This window comes from Taudactylus pleione, unplaced genomic scaffold, assembly GCF_031769625.1.
Source record: "Taudactylus pleione unplaced genomic scaffold, aTauple2 ptg000471l, whole genome shotgun sequence".
Taxonomy (NCBI): domain Eukaryota; kingdom Metazoa; phylum Chordata; class Amphibia; order Anura; family Myobatrachidae; genus Taudactylus; species Taudactylus pleione.
Window position 1 is genome coordinate 4,829,826 of NW_028284873.1, and position 14,728 is coordinate 4,844,553.

At 44.0% G+C, this 14,728-nt stretch overlaps 3 protein-coding genes across 3 annotated transcripts in view; 2 read left to right on the forward strand and 1 right to left on the reverse strand.

Annotated features, from left to right (window-relative positions):
• The window catches only part of MYO1F (myosin IF), a 312,887-nt gene that overhangs the window by 155,417 nt on the left and 142,742 nt on the right, over positions 1-14,728 (reverse strand). Inside the window, exon 5 of the mRNA XM_088448915.1 lies at positions 5,663-5,750. Coding sequence (XP_088305041.1) covers positions 5,663-5,750 — 88 coding nt within the window. The remainder of the gene's footprint in view (positions 1-5,662; positions 5,751-14,728) is intronic.
• On the forward strand, positions 10,216-11,809 carry LOC148504034 (uncharacterized). Its single transcript, XM_088448893.1, has one exon. It carries the CDS (start codon positions 10,279-10,281, stop codon positions 11,641-11,643), a length of 1,365 nt encoding a protein of 454 aa, XP_088305019.1. The 5' UTR covers positions 10,216-10,278; the 3' UTR covers positions 11,644-11,809.
• Positions 12,883-14,476, forward strand: LOC148504035 (uncharacterized). The gene has a single exon (XM_088448916.1). It carries the CDS (start codon positions 12,946-12,948, stop codon positions 14,308-14,310), a length of 1,365 nt encoding a protein of 454 aa, XP_088305042.1. The 5' UTR covers positions 12,883-12,945; the 3' UTR covers positions 14,311-14,476.

The window sequence follows — 14,728 nt, forward strand, 5'->3', positions numbered from 1 at the left end:
TCCAGACCTAAAAAGGACAATTGTTGTTTTTTTGTTGCTATGCCGAAACCATAGGGAATGTTAGAATAGGGAATGATAGAATAAGATACTATATGGACTCATCAATGCATGAGAGCTTACATACTGAGCATATCACGCATCTCGTGTGCTAACTAAACCTGTTAAGATTGTCAGTGTGAGAATCTCCAGTACACTATCGGAGACATTCAATCCACACTGCCTCATAGAGACCAACATAGTATCGTATCTTCTATGTTTAAATCATTATACCATATACGTATACATGTTTAAGTTACCATAACATTTTTGTTCTATACAGATTATTTTAAATATTTCGCCATAACACATGTACATTATATTTTAGATTAACCAATAAAAGCTATATTTTATTATCAATATTCTTTCGGAGAATGTTATGAGAATATATTTTGAATCTCTGTTAGTGCACCGGACCATTTTTCGTATCTTTTTCTTTCTAAAAGTGATAAAACAGTCAGAAATACCTGCGTTTTTCTAACATCCCTCCCCCGTTACCACCCCGAAATGCTGGCTACCTGTCACTCACTTTGTGAATGATTCCTATATGCGATAGTAATCTTTAGGCAATCGCAGCGCATGCTCAGTGCGGCATTTGCACATGCACAATAGCAAAAAATCGCTCGTTCTGTGAAAATATCGCCATTGCGTCCCTCACTGAATCAGGCCCAGAGTGGGCAAGTACTTGGTTCCACAAATAAATTCAAAATTGGCAGAAACAATTAACATAATAAAGGAACAAATTAAACAGCATCATGAATGTAGAAATTCCCAAGGACTACCATTGGACTTTTCATTTATTTGTATGTTGTTATCATTGCTTTATTGTGGACAGAAAGCAAGCAGAATGCAGGTAATAAAAATGTGGAACTCAAAAACTTATTACATACGCTGTGAGGACATTAAACAAGTTATATTTAAACATTATAGACTATGAATAATAAAAGGAAGTGCTGGAAATGTGGGGTCTATGGGCCTGATTCACTATGGATTGCAATACTGCGTACGCAAGCAGTTCAACTGCGATAGCAAGCCATACCACTGCGATCACAATGCAAACTCAGTTTGCGTGTGGAGGTTGGGGATAGGGTGTGTGTGTGTGTGTGGGGGGGGGGGGTTACAGTTAGGCACTAGAGGGAGGGTTAGGAGAGAAAGACTCACCCGAATGCCAGAGGATCCAAGGTCACAGTCACATGACCGCTGGGACTTTGAAGACTTGAAGATGCTGCCAGAGCTGTCGGAAGCAGGTAAGTTACCACTGGGCCACCAGGGCCAATGTGTTAATATTCTTCTAACATGTTGACATTTCCTCACTGTCTACATGATGAATGTCAACATGGGCAACTTCAATATTATGACCATGTCAACATTCTCTTGTCGACCTGATGGATGTTGACATTATGACTGTCAGTATATCATACCTAACCCACCCGAGCAATGATGAAGAAAGCACCAATATTACAGATGTATTCACAAAGAGCCAATCATTGCACCTTCCCTCCACCGCCTGCAGGTGAAGATACAGTCAGGTGCATAAATATTGGGACATTGACAGAGTTTTCCTATTTTGGCCTCTATTCACCACCACAATGGCTTTGACATGAAACAAACAAGATGTGCTTTAATTGCAGACTTTCAGATTTAATTTGAGGGTAATTTCATCCAAATCAGGTGAACGGTGTAGGAATTACAACGGTTTCTATATGTGCCTCCCACTTTTTAAGGGGCCAAAAGTAATGGGACTATCAACTCAAAAGCTATTTCATGGACAGGTGTGAGCTATTCCCTCGTTATTTCATTATCAATTAAGCAGGTAAAAGGTCTGGAGTTGATTCTAGGTGTGACATTTGCATTTGGAATCAGTTGCTGTCGATTCTCAATATGAGATCCAAAGAGCTGTCACTATCAGTGAAGCAAGCCATCATCAGGCTGAAAAATCAAAACAAACCCTTCAGAGAGATAGCAAAAACATTAGGTGTGGCCAAATCAACTGTTTGGAACATTCTTAAAAAGAAAGAACACACCGGAGAGCTCAGCAACACCAAAAGACCCGGAAGACCACGGAAAACAACTGTGGTGGATGACAGAAGAATTATTTCCCTGGTGGAGAAAAACCCCTTCACAACAGTTGGCCAAATCAAGAACACTCTCCAGGAGGTAGGTGTATATGTGTCAAAGTCAACAATCAAGAGAAGACTTCACAAGAGTGAATATAGAGGGTTCACCACAAGACATAAACCATTGGTGAGCCTCAAAAACAGGAAGACCAGATTAGAGTTTGCCAACCAACATCTAAAAAAGCCATTACAGTTCTGGAACAACATCCTATTGACAGATGAGACAAAGGTCAACTTGTACCAGAGTGATGGGAAGAGAAGAGTATGGAGAAGGAAAGGAACTGCTCATGATCCAAAACATACCACCTCAGCAGTGAAGCATGGTGGTGGTAGTGTCATGGCGTGGGCATGTATGGCTGCCAATGGAACTGGTTCCCTTGTATTTATTGATGATGTGACTGCTGACAAAAGCAGCAGAATGAATTCTGAAGTGTTTAGGGCAATATTATATGCTCATATTCAGTCAAATGCTTCAGAACTCATTGGACGGCGCTTCACAGTGCAAATGGACAATGACCCGAAGCATACTCCAAAAGCAACCAAAGAGTTTTTTAAGGCTAAAAAGTGGAATGTTATGCAATGGCCAAGTCAATCCCCTGACCTGAATCCGATTGAGCATGCATTTCACTTGATGAAGACAAAACTGAAGGGAAAATGCCCCAAGAACAAGCAGGAACTGAAGACATTTGCAGTAGAGGCCTGGCAGAGCATCACCAGGGATGAAACCCAGCGTCTGGTGATGTCTATGCATTCCAGACTTCAGGCTGTAATTGCCTGCAAAGGATTTGCAACAAAGTATTAAAAAGTGAAAGTTAGATTTAGGATTGTTTAGTTTGTCCCATTACTTTTGGCCCCTTAAAAAGTGGGAGGCACATATAGAAACCGTTGTAATTCCTACACCGTTCACCTGATATGGATGTAATTACCCTCAAATGAAATCTGAAAGTCTGCAGTTAAAACACATCTTGTTTGTTTCATTTCAAAGCCATTGTGGTGGTGAATAGAGGCCAAAATATGAAAATTCTGTCAATGTCCCAATATTTATGCACCTGACTGTATGTCTTTTTTCCCTAGTCTGCATGTGTTCACAATAGTGCAAACACGCCCTTGGCTTACATTAGATGGAAAGTGTAAGCGGCAGAATCATACAAATCTATGCAGACACACATGCATATTCTTTACATGCACCATGTGAATTTATACAAGATACACTACCCCAATAAGCGTTGTAACAGCTCCAGAATCATCTTGGCTTTAATTTATTGAACTGTATTTTGCTTTTCTTTCTACCATTCTTCTGAGCTTTTAGCCATGTTTTTATATTATCAGACTGTTTATTTAATTTTCCCTGGCTTGTGACACAAAACTATTTTCTAGGTACAATATCCAATGTGGACAACACAGCAGCTTTGATTCCAAGGGCAAAAAATGTCATAACCCTGGCTGAAATCAGGGAGTGTAAACAGGCGGCCCTAGGGCTTCTTGCGGCTATTTGATCCTTAAGCAGCTCATCTCTGCTTCATGAAACATCAGTCTTTTTTCTGTTTTATGCCCCTTTGAGTACAGTTCTTATTCTCTATTTTAAGCTCCACTGAGCATCACCCACAGCCGTAGCTCTTACTGAATCAGAGTTGGAGCCATGGGTTAAACCCTGAAGAAAATCAGGGAAGAAGATTGTACTGTATCTCTTCCCGCCTTACGCATAACCCAGAGGTTCCCAAAAGCGGTCCTCAAGGCATCCCAACAGTTCAGGTTTTAGTGGTCTCCATGGTTGAACACAGATGGTTAAATCAAATGGACTGATGTACTAATTAAGTCACCGGTGGTCAAGCATGGATATCCTTAAAACTGAACCGTTAGGGTGCCTTGAGGACCGAGTTTGCGAACCTCTGGCATAACCATTAAAGGCAGGTGGAAAGCCTAGTTATGCCAAAATGTCAGGATTTCCCTTTACAGCTGTGGCCTTTGAGGGGTATAAGGTTATTATCCTTTATTATCCTTTATTTATATGGTGCCACAAGTGTTCCGCAGCGCCTTACAAAGTACATAAACAAATAATTTGACAACTGAGTTACAGTACAAAATAGGACAAGGACATGGATAATATACATTGATACATAAGTGACCATAACACCTCGATATGCAACAGAGTGTAAGCAACCAAGTGTTAGGTGCCCTGGAGGGGGGTAAGAAGTAGGCGAAAGTAAAGTAAGGAGAAGCACAAGAGGGTAGAGGCCCTGCTCGTAAGAGCTTACATTCTAAAGGGTAGGGGCAGACAAACAGGTGTGACACAGATGGGTTAAACGGAGGAAGGAGCATGTTGCAGCAAGTTAGGATGGGAGCTGGAAGGCTTTGATGAAGTAGTGGGTCTTGAGAGCCCGTTTGAAGGATTTTAAAGAGGAGGAGAGTCTGATGGGGAGAGGGAGAGAGTTCCAAAGGTCGGGAGCAGCACGGGCAAAATCTTGGAGGCGGGAGTGGGAGGAAGTAATCAGTTGGCCTGAGAGGCGGTGTGCATTGGTTGATCGAAGGGGGCGGCCAGGAGTAGGAGGGAGATGAGGTCAGAGATGTAAATGGGAGGGCTTTGTAAGCAAGTGTGAGAACCTTGAATTGGGTTCTAAAAGGGAAGGGGAGCCAGTGGAGGGCTTGTAGGAGAGGGGAGGCAGATGTAGAGCGTTTGGAGAGGAAGATGAGTCGAGCAGCAGCATTGAGGACAGACTGGAGAGGTGAGAGATGGGAGTTGGGGAGGCCAGATAGGAGAAGGTTACAGTAGTCCAATCTGGATATGACCAGTGAGTGTATGAGGGTTTTGGTGGCATCCTGGGTGAGAAAGGGTCTAATCTTACAAATATTTTTGAGACGGAAGCGACAGGACTGTGAGAGGCTCTGGATATGTGGTTTGTAGGAGAGGGAGGAGTCCAGGATGACTCCAAGACAGCGCACTTTGGGGCTAGAAGAGATAGTTTTGCCATCAATTGTTAAAGAAATAGTGGGAAGTGAGGTTATGTTGGAGGGTGGAAAAATGATCAGCTCAGTCTTAGACATATTAAGTTTAAGAAATCGCTGGGACATCCAGGAAGAAATAGCAGAGAGACAGTTGGAGATACGAGTGAGGAGAGAGGGGGAGAGGTCAGAGGAGGAAAGGTAGATCTGAGTATCATCAGAATAGAGATGATAATGGAGGTCAAATGAGCTGATGAGTTCACCTAGAGAGGACGTATAGAGGGAGAATAGTAGAGGTCCAAGAACGGAACCTTGGGGAACACCTACTGTAAGAGGCTGTGGTGGGGAAGAGGAGTCATGAGAAGAGACAGAGAAGGACCGGTCTGAGAGGTAGGATGACAGCCAGGAGAGAGCAGTGTCACGTAAACCAAGGGAGTGAAGGTTGAGATTTACCATCATTGCTGTGATATACAGTATATAAGGCAGAAAACACATTTAATGCCACAAAAGTTCTCAATTCAGTCTTGAGAAAACAGAACCACATAATGTCAGATGAACATTCATGATACCTGTACTTTGCTGCCTCCTCCCGACACCTTAGATATATAGCCCATGATATATTTAGCAGCAACAGTTTTTCCTGCTCCACTTTCACCACTAAAATGACAAAATGAAAATGTAAACTTTATATAGTTACTTTAATCACTAATTAGTATATACTTAAAGGAGAGTTCTAATGGAAATACGGAGCAAAGAATGTTGTACTTCCACTCTTTCCCCTATATTTGCCTCCACTTTGATCCATCAGAACCACCAATATTTGTGCTGCTGCCAATAACCATTTATTTACATAGCATTATCCAGTCATAGTCATAATTGTAAATTCTCATATTTAAAACTTGCAATATTATATTGCAAAGATTTATACGATCATACAGAAGATCATAGTTGGATCAAGACTCCAATGGCCCTAGCATTCAACCCGTCTTTGCTCTAATCTGTACATAATTATCACAGTTTAGCATATAACCTCACCTGACCCACAACCAGCTAATTCTGATTCCACTTTTATTCATAATATTTTGCAAATATCTTTATATCCGTGTTCAGGTGGGATTGGGGTCTATAGCTATTAGTATACATGAGGTCACGGCCCGGCTTCATAATGTCTATGCCCTCCAACAGAGAGTAGAACAAGCCCTTAGTGGGGACCAGGGGAGGAGTAAAGTTTTTATAATAAAGAGCTTTAAAGCCGTTTGGACCTGGAGCTAACATCTGTTTGAGGGATTTTTAACCTCTATCATCTCTTCTTTGGTAATTGCTTTATTAAGGGATGTGCAAGGGGAGTAAGCTAATTTTGACAGATGTTAGTTGTGCAGAAATTTTTTTAACTTTTAGATTCAGTTGGTCTGGATTATGAAGTCTGGGTGAAAGTTATTATGGACCTCATTCAGAGTCGGTTGTTGCGGCCGCACGGTCGTAAGGTAAAAGGGGCCGGATATGCAAATGAAGCGCTCGCAAGTTGCGTCTTTAAGATGGGATCGTTAGCTGGACGAGCGAGGGGAGGATGCGGCCGTAAGACTAAAAAAACGCCCCCTTCTCGTTCCCATTACACGTCATCTCCGGGCATATAAGGATTAATCGAGACCATCGAACCTGGTCATAGACCTTAAGGTTGACCATACCCTCTCTTAAGCACTACGATCAAGTCAGTGTAAAAACCTCCCATGTCACATGTGCCATGACACTATGTAGTTAATTATGCACTCCCACAAAACGCCGTTTGCATAGTCAGGCACGCCTGCGTGCGGATCTCCACTCCCCCGTTCACAAGCACCTTCCCCTGTTACCACCTACAAACGCCTCATCCTGTCACTCAAACTAACGACCTGGCCAAGTTGAAGTAGAGAGCAATTTCTGATCGTAATAGCTAGTTTGTGCACGCGCATTGCGAATTTTAGACATGCGCAGTTTAGCGAACATTGGTGGCGTACGACCGTGCGGCCGCAACGACCGACTCTGAATTAGGTCCTATGTGTGGTGTAATAGCACCAGAAATGTTGAGCAATGAGGTTTTGGTTATACTTGAAAGAACATCTAAGAGAGGCTATTTTATTTTGGGTTTTCAGTTTTGGGCAAGAAGGGTGTAAGTTGTATTACCTTTCCCATAAACATTTTGTTGAGTCCACAAATGGGACTTTGTCGTGGTTTGGTTAATATCTGGTTCAACTGCCCTTTAGGAAAAAGATTTTCAGGTATGTGACCATTTTAAGAAACCTCTAATGTTTATTGGCATGGCAATCTGGATCTCCAGCTGCAGGCTGAGAGACCAATTTATGCTGAGAGGAACGGGTTAGCTAATAGCAACAAGGGCACAATTCCACAAGTCTGTGGTCAATATGGCATGGTAGGCCTTGTGGTGTAGGTAGGCTCTGGCACAACGAAATGTGTTAACAGAAGGTGTCATGTACGCCTTGGGAGTGTCAGTTCCAGCATTGAACAAGGTCTTGTCAATTGGTAGCAGGAAAGAGCCCTATAGTAATATATTTATTAAAGTTGTAGCAGTAACTCTTGCAGTATACATCCAGTATAACCATGACACTGTTGGCAGAGGGGATTAGATGGTGGTATTAGTCGGGGAAGGAAAAGCACATGAGGTAAGAGGGTCCTGCTCATGAGAACTTACAGTCTATATGGGACATGTTCTTAGCGGAATGGGATTGAAATGCCAGCGGTTCAAATCCTGATAGCGGATGCAGGACAAGATCAAGAGCCCGACAGGGGCAGGTAAGTACCCTAACCTCCCCTGTCCCCCCTAACCTCACTTAGTGGTGCCTAACCCTAACCTCCTCCCTTAGTGCCTAACCCTAACCTACCCTGGTGGTGCCTAACCCTAACTCCCCCTTACCACTCCCTAAACCGGGGGGGGGGGTGTGCCTAGCCCTAACCTCTCCCCGGGGGTCCATAACCCTAACCATCCCCCCTAAGTGTGCCTAACCCTAGTCTCCCCCCCAAAACCTAACCCTAACCCCACTAGACTCCCTAATCACAATACTCCCCCCCTACGGCTAACGCTAAGGGCGCCCCGGACTTACCTTTGTTTGGAATGGCGTTCTGACGTCGGGATTATGATAGACATCGGTATTTCGATGCTATCATAAATCCATAGCAGGCATTCCGCTGTCGGGATTGTGACCGGCGGCCTTGCGGCCACCGGTCATATGACTACATCCCGTTCTTAACACTATGTTGTTGAACTTTCGCATGTATGACTACTCTTCTCTATCCAGCCCTTGACCTTGACTGATACCAAAAGAAATTCATAACCTAATTTTATCAGACATACTATAAAGCAAAGATTTTACTGCATAAATATTGCATTATTAAAGCAAGCTCACCTGACATTTAATATATTTAAGGACACAAAGAGAGTATTGTGACAAAAATAACAAATTGACATTCAATAATATAAATGTAAAATAGTTTATTTTAGCTAAAACAGAAATAAAACGCAGAAACAGAAAAACTACACCCATGTGATTTTCAGGTAATCTACTAACTAGAGAAGGCTAAAAAGTGGATAACAGCCATACTCTCTGCACACAGCTGTAGCTCTACCCTTCAAAAAAGTCTGCAAATATTGTAATAGGTGTTCTTGTAATAAGAGAAACTAAGGGTTTGATTCTGAGTCAGACGAAATTCCAAATATGCACATGCACCGCAGAAAGCAATCGCAGACTGCACAAGCGCCATTCCATGCATACATACACAGAGGGAGATTGAATGTACAGATCAATTGATTTGTTTGTTGATGGATCACTCTTTTCAGTTGCCTCCCAGAATGGATGTTTCTGGGAGGCAACTAGGAGCTACCACATGATTGAACAGAATGGATCTATCTTGTGGGAGTGTCATGGAGGTGTAGTGGTCGTGAAGCCAAACTTCCGTACTCATTGGTGGTGTGCGGACACAGATGAGACGCCTCTTTCAAACAGAAGACAAAACAGAGGGCAGCCCAGTCTTCCACATGAAGATGGATAGATACTTGTGTGATACCCCATAAGGACCCCCAAATTCTTGGACTTTTATATGCTGCCCAGTGCTGGGGAATGTTCTGGAAGTACAATAAGCAGGGACTCTAGGACCCAGCAGACCGGGCAGTGTGTGCTCAGTGCAGAGCTGAAAGTGAAACTAGGTGATAGAGGCTGGCAGCAGAAGGAAAATGGCAGTGTGAGAGAGCTGCAGGAACGTGGTCTGTAGCTATCAGCAGCTGAGTGAGGAGGCTTTGAGCTGGGACACCTTGCAAAGGGACAGACCAGGGAGCTGCACTGCCAGTACCTGGGGTAAGCCAGGAGAGAGACACAGTGAGCCCCAGCCTGTGATAGACAGCCCAGACATCTGTGATAAGAAGTGCAACATTTCTGTGGTGAGATCTGAACCCCAGCACTCTGCTTTGTTACAAGACAGCACTCAGTGATGATATAGCATTGGTCCCCTATTGTACATGGACATACTGCCCCATTACCACTCTGTGTAGTTGACATTTCACAAGTTAAATTGCCAACATGGTATCACTTGAACATTCTCTCAAGTAAGGAGGATTACAGTGTGCTTACATCTCAGTGTATGACAATTCCTTCAGTCTCCTTATACCGCATGTGCACCGACGACAGCCTGCACAGGACGAATAGGAATATTGTGCTCTATATTGATAATTTGCAAAAAATGCTATATAATGAAACACTTGTGTGTGAGACATATTGCCATGCATAGAAAGTTTATTTGTTAGTTGAGTTTAAGGTACTTATTTATCAGTTAGTAAACGAGAAGCAAGTATTGTAATATATTACTGTGATGACTATAGTATGCATTCATGAGTGTTTGAAGACAATTCTAGTTAGTATGTAATGGTTATTGAATAATTCGTGCATGTCCAAACTTATTCACTACCAGTGTGACAAAGTGCTCCTGCACAATAAAACTAACTTCATTTTCAAAGTGTGTGATTACTGTGCTGGGTTCTGGGGGGTCTCCTGTCTCTCTGCTGTGATAGGAGGAGCCTGAAAGAGGAACTGCACTGATCCATGCCCAAGCAGGTTCCAGAAGAAAACCAGGTACGATCCACTCACTGACATCCCACCAAATTGGGGGTGTTACAACTTGGCGTCTACGAACAGGATCGACCATGGTATTGCGAGAAGGCAACCCAGCTGCAGACGACAACAGGATCAGGGAAATGACTGACAGGGTTGCAGGACTCAACCAGTGGCTCACCGAGATGAGAAAGGAGATAAGTGACCTTAGACAGAAACGGGCTGTAACCAGACGTGAGGAGTGGTGTCCAGACCGCAAAGTGCAAAACCAACCCCAATGGGATGTTTACCGAGAGACCGCAAGACGAGTAATTAATCAATTCAACGCTCGAGGGAGACCAATATGTCGACGATGCAAAGGAAGCGGTCACATTGAGCGGAACTGCCGACAGCCCTCAAGAAGAGATGTAGGTCCAATTGCAGTAAGACAGGACCAAGCTATAGTGTCTAATTTATCGTATGCCATTGACAATAAGCGAATCAGCCCAAGAAGACTTTTAGGTCATGTCGTGTGGTTCAGCGTACCACGTGGTTACGGATTCATAAAAAGAACAGACACCAAAAGAAGAGTATATGTACATTATACAGCCATTAAGAAGACCATCCCTGAAAAGTGTTTCCGAAGCCTGAGAAGTGGCGAAATGGTCGAGTTTGAATTGACGAATGGAAAGAAAGGCATAAAAGCCATTAACGTGACTGGTCCAGGTGGTGTTCCGGTACGAGACAGCAAATTTACAACAGAGCAACATTGGCGCTATCCATGTCATGGAGGTACTATAAGTAATACTCAGCAACTTGATCAAAACAGCGACGGTGGAGAAAGGACAAGAGCAGTTGAAAGTGCTACTGATAGATGGAACGATGATCCTCCACAGTCTTACCGGAGGTGTCGGCACCTACCATATCACCAGATGATACCAGCTGAACACAGACAGCAAGAACCCAACGTCCCAGTGCAGAGTGAATTGTTGGGGAGAATCCCAGAGCAGAGTGAATGCTTGGGGCGAACAGACGAACGGCATGTGAAGGAACCTAGTGAAATGGTGCAACCGAGCCTACAGGATGTAGTTAGGCCGCAACCCCCTCCCGAGCCGGTACGTGAGAGCAGACTGAAAGTGGAATGTACCGATTCCAGTACGACTGACCCCAGTCGAGCAGATTCAAGTACCACTGACCAGAAAAGGGACACTGAAGGAGTGATATACATGGCCACAGCAGAGGGATTGGGGCCCCTTAAACCCAATAGCCCAGATTTGGTTATGTCACAGTCTAAATCTAATGTTCCTGTAGAAACCCCTAGTGTAGCTAAAGAGATTGTGACATATCTTTACCCAGAGAAACATGGTCCAGATAGTGAGTACACTACTATAAGCGGTGAGGAGTTCACTTTCATGTTGCAGCAGGCTATATGTAGGTCTAGAAAACGCAACAAAGGTGTATTGCCCTTACGATGTTAGGTTATTGTATGCATGTTCATATCTGTCTTTACATAATAGCAATACATTTTATGTTGGTAATCATGCAGTAATGTACAAGAGACTGTTCTTTGCTGGACTTTGCAAGTTCGTTTACTGCGTGAGGACACGCAAGATTTTAGCAGGGGTGTATGTGATACCCCATAAGGACCCCCAAATTCTTGGACTTTTATATGCTGCCCAGTGCTGGGGAATGTTCTGGAAGTACAATAAGCAGGGACTCTAGGACCCAGGAGACCGGGCAGTGTGTGCTCAGTGCAGAGCTGAAAGTGAAACTAGGTGATAGAGGCTGGCAGCAGCAGGAAAATGGCAGTGTGAGAGAGCTGCAGGAACGTGGTCTGTAGCTATCAGCAGCTGAGTGAGGAGGCTTTGAGCTGGGACACCTTGTAAAGGGACAGACCAGGGAGCTGCACTGCCAGTACCTGGGGTAAGCCAGGAGAGAGGCACAGTGAGCCCCAGCCTGTGATAGACATCCTAGACAGCTCCAGCCCAGACATCTGTGATAAGAAGTGCAACATTTCTGTGGTGAGATCTGAACCCCAGCACTCTGCTTTGTTACAAGACAGCACTCAGTGATGATATAGCATTGGTCCCCTATTGTACATGGACATACTGCCCCATTACCACTCTGTGTAGTTGACATTTCACAAGTTAAATTGCCAACATGGTATCACTTGAACATTCTCTCAAGTAAGGAGGATTACAGTGTGCTTACATCTCAGTGTATGACAATTCCTTCAGTCTCCTTATACCGCATGTGCACCGACGACAGCCTGCACAGGACGAATAGGAATATTGTGCTCTATATTGATAATTTGCAAAAAATGCTATATAATGAAACACTTGTGTGTGAGACATATTGCCATGCATAGAAAGTTTATTTGTTAGTTGAGTTTAAGGTACTTATTTATCAGTTAGTAAACGAGAAGCAAGTATTGTAATATATTACTGTGATGACTATAGTATGCATTCATGAGTGTTTGAAGACAATTCTAGTTAGTATGTAATGGTTATTGAATAATTCGTGCATGTCCAAACTTATTCACTACCAGTGTGACAAAGTGCTCCTGCACAATAAAACTAACTTCATTTTCAAAGTGTGTGATTACTGTGCTGGGTTCTGGGGGGTCTCCTGTCTCTCTGCTGTGATAGGAGGAGCCTGAAAGAGGAACTGCACTGATCCATGCCCAAGCAGGTTCCAGAAGAAAACCAGGTACGATCCACTCACTGACATCCCACCAAATTGGGGGTGTTACAACTTGGCGTCTACGAACAGGATCGACCATGGTATTGCGAGAAGGCAACCCAGCTGCAGACGACAACAGGATCAGGGAAATGACTGACAGGGTTGCAGGACTCAACCAGTGGCTCACCGAGATGAGAAAGGAGATAAGTGACCTTAGACAGAAACGGGCTGTAACCAGACGTGAGGAGTGGTGTCCAGACCGCAAAGTGCAAAACCAACCCCAATGGGATGTTTACCGAGAGACCGCAAGACGAGTAATTAATCAATTCAACGCTCGAGGGAGACCAATATGTCGACGATGCAAAGGAAGCGGTCACATTGAGCGGAACTGCCGACAGCCCTCAAGAAGAGATGTAGGTCCAATTGCAGTAAGACAGGACCAAGCTATAGTGTCTAATTTATCGTATGCCATTGACAATAAGCGAATCAGCCCAAGAAGACTTTTAGGTCATGTCGTGTGGTTCAGCGTACCACGTGGTTACGGATTCATAAAAAGAACAGACACCAAAAGAAGAGTATATGTACATTATACAGCCATTAAGAAGACCATCCCTGAAAAGTGTTTCCGAAGCCTGAGAAGTGGCGAAATGGTCGAGTTTGAATTGACGAATGGAAAGAAAGGCATAAAAGCCATTAACGTGACTGGTCCAGGTGGTGTTCCGGTACGAGACAGCAAATTTACAACAGAGCAACATTGGCGCTATCCATGTCATGGAGGTACTATAAGTAATACTCAGCAACTTGATCAAAACAGCGACGGTGGAGAAAGGACAAGAGCAGTTGAAAGTGCTACTGATAGATGGAACGATGATCCTCCACAGTCTTACCGGAGGTGTCGGCACCTACCATATCACCAGATGATACCAGCTGAACACAGACAGCAAGAACCCAACGTCCCAGTGCAGAGTGAATTGTTGGGGAGAATCCCAGAGCAGAGTGAATGCTTGGGGCGAACAGACGAACGGCATGTGAAGGAACCTAGTGAAATGGTGCAACCGAGCCTACAGGATGTAGTTAGGCCGCAACCCCCTCCCGAGCCGGTACGTGAGAGCAGACTGAAAGTGGAATGTACCGATTCCAGTACGACTGACCCCAGTCGAGCAGATTCAAGTACCACTGACCAGAAAAGGGACACTGAAGGAGTGATATACATGGCCACAGCAGAGGGATTGGGGCCCCTTAAACCCAATAGCCCAGATTTGGTTATGTCACAGTCTAAATCTAATGTTCCTGTAGAAACCCCTAGTGTAGCTAAAGAGATTGTGACATATCTTTACCCAGAGAAACATGGTCCAGATAGTGAGTACACTACTATAAGCGGTGAGGAGTTCACTTTCATGTTGCAGCAGGCTATATGTAGGTCTAGAAAACGCAACAAAGGTGTATTGCCCTTACGATGTTAGGTTATTGTATGCATGTTCATATCTGTCTTTACATAATAGCAATACATTTTATGTTGGTAATCATGCAGTAATGTACAAGAGACTGTTCTTTGCTGGACTTTGCAAGTTCGTTTACTGCGTGAGGACACGCAAGATTTTAGCAGGGGTGTATGTGATACCCCATAAGGACCCCCAAATTCTTGGACTTTTATATGCTGCCCAGTGCTGGGGAATGTTCTGGAAGTACAATAAGCAGGGACTCTAGGACCCAGGAGACCGGGCAGTGTGTGCTCAGTGCAGAGCTGAAAGTGAAACTAGGTGATAGAGGCTGGCAGCAGCAGGAAAATGGCAGTGTGAGAGAGCTGCAGGAACGTGGTCTGTAGCTATCAGCAGCTGAGTGAGGAGGCTTTGAGCTGGGACACCTTGTAAAGGGACAGAC